This window comes from Macaca nemestrina, chromosome 1, assembly GCF_043159975.1.
Source record: "Macaca nemestrina isolate mMacNem1 chromosome 1, mMacNem.hap1, whole genome shotgun sequence".
Classification (NCBI taxonomy): domain Eukaryota; kingdom Metazoa; phylum Chordata; class Mammalia; order Primates; family Cercopithecidae; genus Macaca; species Macaca nemestrina.
In genome coordinates, this window is record NC_092125.1 from 181115610 (window position 1) to 181131166 (window position 15557).

General features: G+C 39.6%; 1 protein-coding gene across 11 annotated transcripts in view; it reads left to right on the forward strand.

Annotated features, from left to right (window-relative positions):
- Positions 1 to 15557, forward strand: part of TUT4 (terminal uridylyl transferase 4) — a 130313-nt gene that overhangs the window by 15140 nt on the left and 99616 nt on the right. For all 11 annotated transcript variants that reach the window (XM_071092957.1, XM_071092954.1, XM_071092955.1 and 8 more), the window contains exon 2: positions 14224 to 15031. In XM_071092957.1, coding sequence (XP_070949058.1) covers positions 14317 to 15031 — 715 coding nt within the window. In that variant the 5' untranslated portion in view covers positions 14224 to 14316. The remainder of the gene's footprint in view (positions 1 to 14223; positions 15032 to 15557) is intronic.

Consider the following 15557-nt stretch of genomic DNA (forward strand, 5'->3'; position numbering starts at 1 on the left):
TAGAGACAAGGTTTCACCATACTGGTCAGGCTAGTCTTGAACTCCTGACCTCAGGTGATCCACCCGCCTCGGCCTCCCAAAGTGCTGGGATTATAGGCGTGAGCCACCGCGCCCTACCCTGCCATCTTTTTTTAAAACTGAAAATTTGTAAGAGCTCCAGGACTTTTTGTAGGAACTTGTGGCATTGTTAATGTGGGTAGTGTCTTGAATGTTGCTTTTTCCCCCGTACCTGTTTCCTCAAAGCCAGGAAATTATATCTGTAGTTTACTACCTACTGTCTCTTCTTCGTTTTCTTGTAAGACAGGTGTCCTGCTGGCTATATTTCTTACCTGACATTGTCATTTCAATCTAGGAATCTCTAGGTCACCCATTTATATTCACTGATACTTTGGTGTAATTCCTGACATCCATGTTGGGCAATCAGAAGCATAACATTGAATGTATCTAACACTTAATTTCCTTAATTTCTATATTCTAGTGATATTCTCCTCTACTTTCCTTGATAGTTCCTATTCATATGATTCAAAATGATTCTTCTAACCAAAATTTTCTGAATTATCTATATATGTATGTTCCTTTAGTTTTTTTTTTTTTTTTATCCCTAATTTCACTGTAAAGCCTCTTTTTGGCTTTATCCTTTCCCTTCATCAGCATGATTACTGTTGTGTTCCTTACCCTATTGAAATAGTGATTCTGTAACTTTGCAACCCCGTACAAATTATCTACAAATTGTATAACTAGTGGTGCCTCACAACTGTAATTCCAGGATTACTTTGGGAAGCTGAGGTGGGAGGATTGTCTTGGCTCCCTAAAGTGTTGGGATTACAGGTGTAAGCCACTTTACCTGGACACAACACTCTCTCTTCTTTAACTTGGTGACAAGTAAGGCAGGAACGAAAGGAAGAGGAGATATGAATTGCACTATCTTTCCCTTTCCTTCTGCATCATCATTTTTAGAATAAGTGGTTAATTCAGGGAAGTAACATTAGTAAGGAAAGATATGGTAGAATTCTTTGATCATTCATATTTCTTTTCTTTTCTTTTTTCTTTTTTTTTGAGAGAGTCTTGCTCTGTTGCCTAGGCTGGAGTGCAGTGGTGTGATTGCAGCTCACTGTAGCCTTCCCCTGCCAGGTGCAGTGATCCTCCCACTTCAGGCTCCTGAGACTGGGACTACAGGTGCCTGGCTAATTTTTTATTTTTTGTGGAGATGGAGTCTCCTGTGTTGCCTAGGCTAGTCTCAAACTCCTGGACTCAAGTAGTCCTCCCACCTTGTCCTCCGGAAGTGCTGTGATTACAGGCATGAACCACGGCACCCAGCTCCCTTTTTTTTCTCAGTTGCCAAAACAAGAGCATTTATTTGTCTTTCATGTTACATGCCCATTGTGGATAGAATGTATATTTTGCTGATGTTGGATAGAGGCCTTTATATCTGTTAGGTCAAATTATTTTATTTTATTTTTTTGAGATGGAGTCTCACTCTTTCACCCAGATTGGAGTGCAGTGGTATGATCTTGGCTTACTGCAACCCACACCTCCCAGGTTCAAGCGATTCTTGTGCCTCAGCCTCCCAAGCAGCTGGGACTACGGGTGTGTGCCACCACACCCGGATACTTTTTGTATTTTTGGTAGAGACGGGGTTTCACCATGTTGCCCAGGCTTTTCTTGAACTCCTGAGCTCAAGTAATCTGCCCCCTTTGGCCTCCCAAAGTGCTGGGATTATAGGCATGAGCCACCATGCCCAGCCGGTCTAATTTGTTTGTTTGTTTGTTTGTTTATTTATTTATTTTTGAGACAGAGTTTCGCTTTTGTTGCCCAGGCTGAAGTGCAGTGGCCTGATCTCGACTCATGGCAAACTGCCTCTTCGGTTCAAGCGATCTTCCTGCTTCAGCCTCCTGAGTAGCTGGGATTACAGGCACGCATCACCGTGCCTGGCTAATTTTTGTATTTTAGTAGAGATGGGATTTTGCCGTGTTGACCCGGCTGGTCTCCTGACATCAGATAATCCACCTGCCTTGGCCTCCCAAAGTGCTGGGATTACAGGTGTGAGCCACCATGCCCAGCCAGTCAAATTAGTTTATGGTGTTACACAAATCCTCTATTTCCTTTTTGATCTTTTGTCTGGTTGCTCTGTTATTGAAAAGTGGGGTGTTGAAGTCTTCCAGTATGATTATAGAACAATTTCTCTTTTCAATTATGTTAACTTTTGTTTCCTGTATTTTAAGTCACTGTTGTTAGGTGCATATGTTTATAACTGTTATATGTCCTTGCTGGATTGAACCTTTTATCAATATATAATATCCTTCTTTGTATTTTGTAACCTTTTTTGACTTAAAGTGTTATTTTATCTGATAACAATGTAGCCTCAGCTCTATCTTGGTTACTCTTTGCGTGGAATATCTTTTTTCATTTTTTCTTATAACTCCTTTGCTCTTTGTATCTAAAGTGAATCTTGTAGATAGATGATAGATTATGTGTTTTCCACTTTGCCAATCTTTTTATGTTTTTAAAATTTTATTTATTTATTTATTTATTTTGAGATGGAGTTTCACTCTTACTACCCAGGCTGCTGGAGTACAATGGCACTATCTCAACTCACCGCAACCTCCGCCTCCCGGATTCAAGCAATTCTCCTTCCTCAGTCTCCCAAGTAGCTGGGATTACAGGCATGCGCCACCACGCCTGGCTAATTTTGTATTTTTAGTAGAGACGGGGTTTCTCCGTGTTGGTCAGGCTGGTCTCGAGCTCCTGACCTCAGGTGATCCACCCGCCTCAGCCTCCCAAAGTCCTGGAATTATAGGTTTGAGCCACTGTGCCAAGCTTATTTTTATTTTTTTAATTTAATTTAATTTTATTTTTTCGAGATGAAATTTCACTCTTGTTGCCCAGGCTGGAGTGCAGTGGTGCAATCTCAGCTTACTGCAACCTCTACCTCCTGGGTTCAAGTGATTCTCCTGCTCAGCCTCCCAAGTAGCTGGGATTACAAGCACCCACCACCACGCCCACTTTTTTTTTTTTTTGTATTTTTAGTAGAGACAGGGTTTCACCATGTTCTCCAGGCTGGTTGCGAACTCCTGATCTCAGATAATCCGCCTGCCTCGGCCTCCCAAAGTGCTGGGATTACAGGCGTCAGCCACCATGCCTGGCCAATCTCTCTTTTTAATTGGAAAGTTTAATTCATTTACATTTAAAGTAATTACTGGTAAGGAAGGATTTACTTCTGCCATTTAGCTCTTTCTTTTCCATATGTTTTTTATGTTTTTTGTTTCTCTAATGCTGCCTTTTTATGTATTCAGTTGATTTTTTATAGAATTATAATCCTGTTTTGATTGTGTGTGTGTGTGTGTGTGTGTGTGTGTGTGTGTGTGTGTGTTGCTTTCTTAGTGGATGCCTTGAGGATAACGATGTAATTAACATCTTAAATTTAAACAACCTAGTTTGAGTAATACCAACTTAGTTTAAATAGTACGCAAATACTCTGCTCTTACTCATCTTTCTCTCCTCCTTTATATTTTTATTGTCACAGATTACATCTTTATACAGTATGTGCCTGTTAACATAGGTTTGTAATGAATTTTTATGCATTTGTCTTTTAAATCATGTAAAGGGAGAAACCCAAGAGTTACCAAAATTACAATAATATTGGCTTTTATATTTACCTATGTAGTTATTTTTACTAGTGTTCTTTATTTCTTGTTACGGATTTGAGTTACTGTCTAGTGTCTTTTCATCTCAGCATTAAGAATTTCTTTTAGCACTTGTAGGGCAGAATGAACTTTCTAACTTTTTGTTTATCTGGAAATATAATTTCTCCTTCATTCTTGAAGGGTGGTTTTACTGGCTAGAGAATTCTTAGTTCACAGCTTTTTTCTTTCAGGACTTCAAATATGTCACTGCATTGCCCTCTCATTTCCATGGTTTCTTATGAGCAATCACCTGTTAACTTTTGTGTTTGATGAGTTAAACTCTCTTGCTTCTTTCAAAGTTCTCTTTGGTTTTGACATTTGACTCTGTGTCTTAGTGTGAATTTCTTTCAATTTTTTCTGCTTAAAGTTTATTGCGCTTTGTGGAGGTATATACTGTGTCTTTCATCAGATTGGGGAAGTTTCTAACCGTTGTTTCTTCAAATATTTTTTCTACACCCTTCTCTTCTTTCTGTGACTTCTATTATGCATATGTTAGTATGCTTGGTAGAGAAAGTAATAAATAGTATTGCCCAGGGAACAAAATGCCAGAGAACAAAAAATACAGAGGGCAGAAAAAAGTTTGAGAAAAAATTTTAATGTTCTGAATATTAGTGGTCTTTAGAAATATGAGATTATAATTATGAAACAAGATCAGAGTGCTGTAAAAAGGAATAATTAGTGTGAGAGAGTTCTTAGAAGTAAAAATATGATAGAATAGTTGGAAGATAGAGTTGAGGAAATCACCTAGGAAGGAGAACAAAAATAAAGGTGGAAGAATGGAGAGAAAAGATAAGAAAATTGGAGGATCAATTTAGGAGGCCCAAGTCTAATTAATAGGAGCAATAGAAAGAGAACAGAGAAGATGAAAAGGAGGAATTTATAGTAGATAGAAGAAAAAAAATTTATAGAAGTGAATGATGTGAATTACTGATGAAAAGAGCCAGCTTGACTATGCAACAAGACAAATGAGGAGATATCTACAGCAGGCTTATCGCTTGGAAATTTCAGAATACCAAAGCAAAGAGATTATCCTAGAAGTTTTCATAGAGAAAAGGTCAGTAAAAAAGGTAAAGAGTAAGAATGGCATAATTTTCTCAGTGGCAGTCCCAGAAACTAGAAATCATTGAAAAGGAACTTGTGACATTTTGAATGAATAATTTCTAACCTAGAATTTTATTTTATTTTTTTGAGACAGAGTGTTGCACTGTCGCCCAGGCTGGAGTTCAGTGACACCATCACGGCTCACTGCAGCCTTGACCTCCCGGGCTCAAGTGATTCTTCTACCTCAGCCTCCTGAGTAGCTGGGATCATAGGCATGCACCACCATGTTTGGCTGATTTTTTTTTTTTTTTTTTTTTTGTACAGACAGGGTTTTGCCATGTTGCCTGAGCTGGTTTTGAACTTCTGAACTCAAACGATCCTCCCACCTCAATCTACCAAAGTGCTGGGATTGCAGGCATGCAATCCCACCATGCCTGGCCCTAACCCAGAGTTTTATACCTAACTAAATGAGGTGTGAAGATACGATAAAGACATTTCACATATGCAGTTTTATAAAATTTACATCTGGTTGGAGTTTACAGGGGTCCAATAAATAGCACCCCTTTTGCTTTCCTGAATTTTAAACAAATTGGGTGAAACGAAGCATATGGAGACTAGAATATAATTTTATTTTTATTTAGTTTTTATAATTTTATTTTTGATATGGTTCAGTTTGGAGAAGGCAGCTTATACATTCAACTGGTTTGCTAATACTGAATGCCAGAATTAGGCAGACTTAGCCCTCAGGAACTGGCAGAGCTGAACAACTGCAGGCCCTATTGTGAGGCTTACACTTGTAAATGTTAGGGTATGATGGAACAGAATGGGAAGGAGAGGGGACGAGGCTAAGTTTTGTCTGGATTATTTTCCAAACTCACTGATGAAATAAATTACCTCTTCTCCTTAGGTAACGAATGAACGAGGGGAGTGGAAAGAGGTCAGGAATGTTATGATAACGGGTATCCCTCTACATAGAATGAAATATTGGAAGTGGGGCATAATTATTTTCTTCAATGTGTTTAATGTTTTCTTCCTTTTTTTGAGACCGAGTGTCATACTGTTGCACAAGCTGGAGCGCAGTGGCGCAATCTCAGCTCACTGCAATCTCCGCTTCCCGGGTTCAAGTGATTTTTGTGCCTCAGTCTCCCCAGTAGCTGGGATTACAGGTGTGTAATCCCAGGTGTGTGCTGCCACACCTGGGTAAAATTTTTTTGTATTTTAATAGAGACGAGATTTCACCATGCCAGGCTGGTCTTGAATTCCTGGCCTCAAGTGATCTACCTGCCTTAGCCTCCCAAAGTGCTTGGATTATAGCCGTGAGCCACTGTGCCTGGCCTCATGTTTCCTTTCTTAGAAAGCTGCTGGGGGATATGTTCCACCAAAAACAAGGGAATGAATCATGGAAGAGGTAAAAAGAAGAGTCAACATGAGAGAGTGTAAGGGAATTGGTAGGATGATAGTGAAAGGAGGTCTCAGTATAATGACAACTGTAGTGAAAGTATAGTAATGACCAGAAAGCTCCCAAGAAGGGATATCCAAAGAGAGAACAGCAACAATAAAACCAAATTACTCGATGTGTTTGATCTTACTGAGAGGATATTTATAGTTCTGTCAATGAATTATTGATAGGTATGTACAAGAAGCTTAAGAAAAATGAAGAAGTGATTAATTTCAGGTAAAACTGAAAAGTATACCAAAAGGGAAATGTGATTAAGTATATATCTTTCTTAAGTCAAAAGCTAGATCCACTAATAGAGTGGCTTAAAAAACAAAAGAATTTTATTCCTTATGTAATAGTTGCTGGGTAAGTCAGGAGATCTAGATGAGTAGTTTGTTGCATGTGGTCAGGGGCCCAAGTTACATTGATCCTGCTGTCTTACCAAAAGTATGGCCAAGGACTAGCTCAGTGGACGTGACCTGGGCTTGTTGGAAATGCAGAGTATCAGAACCCACTCACAATCTACTGAATCAGAATTGCATTTAGTTGTTTATTCCTATACACAAAAGTTTGAGACTCACTGGTCTGGATTAGAACATGATGGTTGGTTGAATGATTGAAGCTGGGCAGTTGAGAATTTTATTCAGTGAAAAAAGAAAGAGAGCATGAGGAAGTGAGAACTTTATCATAAGGCCACACCAAAGTGCAGCGAAGTTTGTGAAATGTAGACTAGTCATATGCTCAGGAAAAAGGAGAAAGTGAATTTTTATGGGCATCTGGGAAATTGTGCTACAGTATAGTTGGCTTAACTGTGAAGACTATTGGCATATCTTACTAAAATCATCCTAGGAGGATGGTGGTAGGGTGGGGAGATACGTGGCACAATTATCTATGTTTTTAGGGGGAATATTTGAGATAGCCAAATCCATATCTTTCATGTAGGATTAGCAGATAATAGCTAAGGCCGGATAATAGCTAATGCCTGTAATCCCAGCACTTGAGCAGGCCAAGGCAGGAGGATCACTTTAGCGCAGGAGTTTGAGACAGCCTGGACAACATGGTGAGACCCTGTCTCCATAAAATTTTTTTAAAAATTGCCAGGTGTGGTCATGTGTGCCTGTGAGGCTGAGGTGGGAGGCTCGCTTGAGCCCAAGAGGTCAAGGCTGCAGTGAACCATGATTGCACACCACTGCACTCCAGCCTGGGTAGGATGAGATACTGTATGAAAAAAAAAAAAAAAAAAAAAGGCTGGGCACGGTGGCTCAAGCCTGTAATCCCAGCACTTTGGGAGGCCGAGACGGGCGGATCACGAGATCAGGAGATCGAGACCATCCTGACTAACATGGTGAAACCCCGTCTCTACTAAAAATACAACAAAGTAGCCGGGCGCGGTGGCGGGCGCCTGTAGTCCCAGCTACTCGAGAGGCTGAGGCAGGAGAATGGCGTAAACCCGGAAGGCCGAGCTTGCACCACTGCACTCCAGCCTGGGCGACAGAGCGAGGCTCCGTCTCAAAAAAAAAAAAAAAGCTAAAACAAAACAAGAAGTATTATCTTAAGTATGTTATTTAGAAATACGGAGATAAAATCATTGGAAGTAGGTAGTTGCTTCTGAGGAGAGACATTGGGAGTTGGCAAGAGAGTACTGTTTTTCAACCATGTAAATGTATTTGTTTTATTAAAAACAGAGGCCAGGTGTGGTAATCCCAGCACTTTGGGAGGCCAAGGCAGGCAGAACATGAGGTCAGGACCGTCCTGGTCAACATGGTAAAACCCCGTATCTACTAAAAATATAAAAATTAGGTGGGCGTGGTGGCACACACCTGTAATCCCAGCTACTCGGGAGGCTGAGGCAGGAGATTCGCTTGAACCCGGGAAGCGGAGTTTGCAGTGAGCCGAGATTGTGCCACTGCACTCCAGCCTGGCAACAGAGTGAGACTCTGTCTCAAAAAACAAAATAAATAAAAATAAAAAAAAATGAGAAAAGACAGTCTCTACTGTTAAAACAGGAAGTAAAAGCGTAAATAGGTTTAAGTGTTTAAGTGCTGTGAGAAAAGTAAAAAGTTCATTAAGAAGAGGCATACTTACCTGAGCCCACCCTGGGTAGGAGGGTGGAGGAGTAGGTTATGGAAAGCTTTCTGAAAGATATTTCCTAGTTACGTTGTAGACAACATAAAGTATGATGCAATTAAACATCTTTTGGATTTCATATATTTTTAAAATGTGAACAATAAAAAATAATGCAGATTACTTTAAAAAAATCCATCTAATGCATTTATTGGGTGCCTACTTTGTATTAGGCACTGGGGTAGGCCCAGAAGATGTAATGATAAGCAAAATCAGAAATGATTTCTTACCTCATGGACTTTAGAATCTCATGGGGAGACTGACATGAATCAGATTGTTCATTGTAAGACTGTACAGAAGTCCCTTCATTTCTGCTTTCAGGATCAGTTCTTACAGCAGTGGTTCATTAAGTGTGGTCCCGCAGTCCAGCCCCATCAGCTGGAAGGATCGGTTTAGCCCAGGAATTCGAAGCTGTAGTGAGTTAGAATGGCATCACTGCACCCCATCCTGGGTGACACAGGGAGACCCTGGCTCTGAAAAAAAAAAAAAAAGTGCATTTTCTTGATAATTAATAAGATATAGTTGGTTACGTAAGGTTAGAATTTCATTTAATACCCATTTACCATATTCTAAAAACGTAACCAAGAACTAGAAGTTAGTTCTGATATTATTTTTTTCCATGATTTGAGGTTATTTGAATTGTATTATTTTTATTTGTTTCAACCAAATAAAGTGTGCAGGGGAAGCAGTGAGCCTTCATTTGTTTTCTTTTTTTGAGACAAGGTCTGGCTCCGTAACCCAGCCTGGAATGCAGTGGTGCTATCTCAGCTCTCTGCAACCTCTGCCTCCTGGGCTCAAGCCATCCTCCTACCTCAGCCTCCCAAGTAGCTAAAACTACGGGTGCATACCACCACACCTGGCTAATTTATGTATTTTTTGTCGAGACAGGTTTTACCATGTTGCCCAGGCTGGCCTCGAACTTGCAAGCTCAAGCAATTGGCCTGCCTCAGCCTCCCATACAGCTGGGATTACAGGTGTGAGTCACCGTGCCCAGCTGAGCCTTATCTTCAAAACACTCTCCTCAGAGAGAACTTCTTTTCTAGGAATTACAGCTTTTTGGGGAAAATTTCGTACTCTGATAGCTCCAAAGAAAAAGTTGAAAATAGCAATTTTGCGATAAAATTTTTGAGACAATAAGACATTGGCTACTCTTACAAGAAAAGATGTGGGGACGATTGTCGTTAATTATAACTTAATTGTACTTTTACAAATAAAGAGTGCAACTGGATTGTTTATAACTCAAAGGATAAATGCTTAAGGGGATGGATACCCCATTCTCTATGATGTGCTTGTTTTACATTGCATGCCTGTACTGAAACATCTCTTGTACCCCATAAATCTATATACCTACTATGTACCCTTAAAAAATAAAGAGTAAAGATGAGGAAGATGCGAAAATAGTCTTTTTCATAACACATATTCCTATTAGCAATTTTGTTTTTTTTTTTTTTTTGAGATGGAATCTTACTCTGTCACCCAGGCTGGAGTGCAATGGCATGGTCTCAGCTCACTGCAACCTCCTATTAGTAATTTAAATGTATTTTTAGTTATATGAAAAATTACTCAAAGTGGCCGACACAGTGGCTTATGCCTGTAGTCCTAGCAGTTTGGGAAGCCAAGGCAGGAGGATCGCTTGAGCTCAGTAGTTCGAAACCAGCCTGGGTGACACAGCGAAACCCTGCCTCTACAAAAAATACAAAAATTGGCTTGGCATGGTGGCACACACCTGTAGTCCCAGCTACGTGGGTAGCTGAGATGGGAGGATTACTTGAGCCTGGGGAGGTCAAGGCTGCAGTGAGTCGTAATTGTACCACTTTACCCCCTAACCTGAATGACAGAGCAAGACCATGTCTCAAAAAAGAAGGGGGGAAAAAAAAAGATTACTCAAAATGAAAACCTGTCAATTTTTGAACTCTCCAGGTACATTGATCTATATTAGGTACATTAGGTACATTAATTTTTTTCTTTTTTTAATCTTTGTAGCTTTTGTTTATGTATACAAACTTGATTTATGGCGTATTTTTTGAGTGGATGAATAAATTGTCTAAAATGTTTTACAAGCAAAATTGTGGATCAGCATTGTTATTTCAAATCTTTATAGCTTTTGTCAGATGACATTTACAAAATTATTAAAGAATCGTTATAGCAGACTAGCTTTAAAAATTTAAAGATATTTTGGTTACTAGACAAGGTAAAACTAATCTTTTAGAAATATAACTCATTTTAATTTTTTAAATAGAGCTCATTTTTAGTTTTTAAAATGAGGACCCTGCGGCAGTTCTCACAAGAATTTAGAAATAGTCATATGTTTTGACAACTTTTTTGACAGTTACGTAAAACACTTTATCAAGAATAATAAAAGCAGAATGTATTAATTAAATTCATATGTATAAAAATTAGGAGCAAAAGCATTCTTTTACAGTTGTAAGTTTCTATAGCTTTTACCAGAAAATGTTAGTCAAAATATTAATGGTGAAAATGTAGTGTGGCTTAAAAATTTTTTTTATTAAAAAATTTTTAAAAATACTTTGCTAGACTCCAACTGACACCATATCTAGTATGGTTTTGATTTTAATTTTTATTATTATAATTTAGAAAGAAGAACTTAATACATTTTTGAAGTAAAAGACAATATTACTCTGGACAAGCAAGGCAGAGTATGTAGAGGACTGCACTATAAAGAAGAATTATTGGCCAAGTATGGTGGCTCATCCCTGTAATCCCAGTGCTTTGGGAGACTGAGGTGGGAGGGTCACTTGAGGCCAGGAGTTTTAGACAAGCCTGGGCAACATAGTGAGACTTTGTCTCTACAACAACAAAAAAAATCAGCCAGGTGTGGTGGTGTGCGCCTGTGTTCTTAGCTGCTTGGGAGGCTGAGGCAGGAGGATCATTTGAGCTCAGGAGCTCCAGGCTGCAGTGAGCGATTATTAAAGAGTGAACTCTCTTTTAGGTAAGATTATTGTGTTTATATGATGTAAAGTTATATGATAGAGAGGTTTACCTACATTTGTAATTTAGTAAATCAACCAGGTAAAATCAAAGATGGTACATTTTAATTCTATGCAGTTTGCTTTTGCTGGCAGAAGGACTCTAATTTTTATTCATTTTTTTTTTTTTTTTTTTTTTTTTTTTGAGACGGAGTCTGGCTCTGTCACCCAGGCTGGAGTGCAGTGGCGCGATCTCGGCTCACTGCAAGCTCCACCTCCCGGGTTCACGCCATTCTCCTGCCTCAGCCTCCCGAGTAGCTGGGACTACAGGCGCCCGCCACCTCGCCCGGCTAGTTTTTTGTATTTTTTAGTAGAGACGGGGTTTCACCGTGTTCGCCAGGATGGTCTCGATCTCCTGACCTCGTGATCCGCCCGTCTCGGCCTCCCAAAGTGCTGGGATTACAGGCTTGAGCCACCACGCCCGGCCTTTATTCATATTATTAATCTTTGTTTAGAAACGGATCTGAATTTAAGGTGTATAGGGCAAAGTGAATAGTAAAAAACATCCTGATGTTTTAATAAAATCACTTTTTTTTTTTTTTTTTTTTTTGAGACAGGGTCTTACTCTGTTGCCCAGACTGGAATGCAGGGATGCAATCTTAGCTCACTGCAACCTCTGCCTTCTGGTCTCAAGTGATCCTCCCACCTCAGCCTTCTAAGTAGCTGGGACTACAGGCGCACGCCATAGTGGCCAGCTAATTTGTTTTCTTTATAAAGACGGAGTTTTGACATGTTGTCCAGGCTGGTCTTGCACTCCTATACTCAAACAATCCGCCCATCTTGGCCTCCCAAAATGCTAGGATTACAGGTGTGAGCCATGCACCCGGCCTTGACATTATTATCATTATTATTATTTTTTCGAGATGGGGTCTTGCTCTGTCACCCAGGCTGGAGTGCTGTGGTGCAATCTCAGCTCAGTGCAACTTCTACTTCCTGGGTTTAAGCAGTTTTCCTGCCTCAGTCTCTTAAGTAGCTGGGATTTTACAGGCGCCTGCCACCATACCCGGCCAATTTTTGTATTTTTTTTTTTTTTTTTTTGAGACGGAGTCTCGCTCTGTCGCCCAAGCTGGAGTGCAGTGGCGCGATCCTGGCTCACTGCAAGCTCCGCCTCCTGGGTTCACGCCATTCTCCTGCCCCAGCCTCCCGAGTAGCTGGGACTACAGGCGCCCGCCACTGCGCCCGGCTCATTTTTTGTATTTTTAGTAGAGACGGGGTTTCACCGTGGTCTCGATCTCCTGACCTTGTGATCCGCCCGCCTCGGCCTCCCAAAGTGCTGGGATTACAGGCGTGAGCCACCGCGCCCGGCCAATTTTTGTATTTTTAATAGACACGGGGTTTCACCATGTTGGTCAGGCTGGTCTTGAACTCCTCACCTTGTGATCTGCCCACCTCGGCCTCCCAAAGTGCTGGGATTACAGGTGTGAGCCACCATGCCTGTCTGACATTATTTTTTAGAACACTTTTAGGTTCACAGCAAAATTGAGCAGAAAGTACAAAGTTGCCATATATACCCTGCATCCACACATGCATAGCCTCCCCCACTTTCAACATCTGGCACCAGAGTAACATATTTATTACAGTGGATGAACCTACATTGGCCCACAATGATACCTTATCATCCCCCAATGTCCGTAGTTTACATTAGGGTTCGTTGTTGGTAATATGCATTTTGTATCATTATACAAATGTATAATGACAGGTGTTCACTATTATAGTGTCATAGAGATTATTACTATTATTATTATTTTTTAAACTCTTAAGTTCCTTTTTTTCATTGTTGTTTTTGAGACAGAGTCTCACTCTGTAACCCAGGCTGGAGTGCAATGGTACAATCTTGGCTCACTGCAACCTCCGCCTCCTGGGTCCTGGTTCAAGAAATTCTCCTGCCTCAGCCTCTCGAGTAGCTGGGATTACAGGCATGTGCCACTATGCCCAGCTAATTTTCGTATTTTTAGTAGAGACGGGGTTTCTCCATGTTGGTCAGGCTGGTCTTGAACTCCTGACCTCGTGATCCACTTGGCCTCCCAAAGTGCTGGGATTGCAGGCGTGAGCCATTGCACCCGGCCCCTGTTGGTTTTTAAAGTATACTTCAGCAAATTCATTTGAACCCGTTTTTACTTCAAGGTGGAGAAAGTCTACTGTTTTCCCATATTTAGAGAGTCCAGTTTGAGGTAAGTTTGAGGTAGGTTAGAGGTACAAATAGATGCTAGTTAGTGGAAAAGTCTTGTGGGCAAGATTTCACCATTTAGGATTCCATAAACTGATTCCTTTATAGCACATAAAGATTAGAATTCTTATCTTTGAGATGGAGTTTCGTTCCTTCTTGTTGCCCAGGCTGGAGTGCAGTGGCGTGAACTTGGCTCACTGCAACCTCCACCTCCCGGGTTCAAGTGATTCTCCTGTCTCAGCCCCTGAGTAGCTGGGATTACAGGTGCCTGCCACCATGCCTGGCTAATTTTTGTATTTTTAATAGAGACAGGATTTTATCATGTTGGTCAGGCTGGTCTCAAACTCCTGACCTCAGGTGATCCACCCGCTTTGACCTCCCGAAGTGCTGGGACTGCACTGCACCCAGCCAAGATTGGAATTCTTATGTTTTCTTTATTCTTGTTTCCTTTCATGTTAATTGTGATATATTCAATTGCAAGTTTTAGTTTTCTATTGGAATTCTTAAAGGAATATGAAACGAACTTTACTTGTAAAATTCTTTATTTTGGTGCCGTATTACCATAATTACATTAGAATTCCCTTGATGAGCATTTGGTTATTTATCTAGTGCGCTGTAACTCCTTCTCATACAGTTTTCTGAGTTTTGTCTTTTTTTTTTTTTTAACTATGTTTTCAGTTTTTATAACAAGTTTAAAAAATTGTTTTTTAATGTCTAACTACAAAAAAATGATTTTTGCATTTTAAATAACAGATATTTCTTTTTTTTTTTTTAACCCAATAGTTTGCTTGCCTAAACTGGAGTTGAAGTAATTTAAACTACTGGAGATCTGCCATTTTATAATATCACAATTGGAAAGAAGCAGATTTTCAAATAATGGAAGATTCTAAGACCTTAAAAAGTGAAAATCATGAACCAAAGAAGAATGTTATTTGTGAAGAAAGCAAAGCAGTTCAAGTTATAAGTAATCAAACATTGAAAGCTAGAAATGATAAATCCATAAAAGAAATTGGGAACAGCTCTCCAAATAGGAATAGTAGTAAAAAAAATAAGCAAAATGATATTTGTATAGAAAAAACAGAAGTTAAATCATGTAAAGTAAATGCTACCAACCTTCCAGGTCCTAAAGATTTGGGGTTAGTCCTTCGAGATCAAAGTCATTGCAAAGCAAAAAAATTTCCTAATTCACCGGTGAAAGCTGAAAAGGCACCCATTTCACAGGCAAAATTAGAAAAGGCAACCAGTTTCCAGGCAAAAGCAGAAAAATCACCAAAGTCACCTAATTCAGTGAAAGCAGAAAAAGCATCCAGTTCTCAGATGAAGTCAGAAAAGGTACCGAGTTCACCAGCAGAAGCAGAAAAGGGACCCAGTTTACTGTTGAAAGACATGAGACAGAAGACAGAATTACAACAGATTGGAAAAAAAATTCCAAGCTCCTTTACTTCTGTGGACAAAATGAATATCGACAAAGAGGGAGAAAAATATGCTCTGCAAAACTCACCACGATCTCAGAAGCAACAAACATGTACAGATAATACTGGTGATTCTGATGATAGTGCTTCAGGAATTGAAGATGTATCGGACGATTTAAGTAAGTCATTTTTTGGAGGGATTTTTGTATATTAATGTTCCTCAGATTATTCCTGGTTTAACCATTTTAATTACAAAAAGTCATGTTTATACATAATTGTTTAGCACTTTGGTTCCCGTATGAAAACATCCAAATTAATAATACTTGAATTAATGGTTTCTTATTAGATTGATCCTTGGTGAAGCTAAAAAAAAGCCTTTTCATTTATTATGGTAGGTACAAAGACTGCGCAAATAAAAATTTAGTGTCTTCTTTAGTTGGTACATACGTGCTCGTACACACACATACTCTGTTTAAATGGTCTTGTATTGCTCATTCATTCACCAAATATGTATGTATTGAGTTCATATATATATATATATATATATATATATATAGCATTTGTTTACAGTGGAAAACCAAAACAAACAGACAAAAAAAAAAAAAAAAAAAAAAAAAACCCTAAGCTTCAAGGAAGCTTCCAGTCTGATAGGAGGGTGATACAGATAAACAATGATTTTCAGTGCCAAAAACTTAAAGCTGAGAG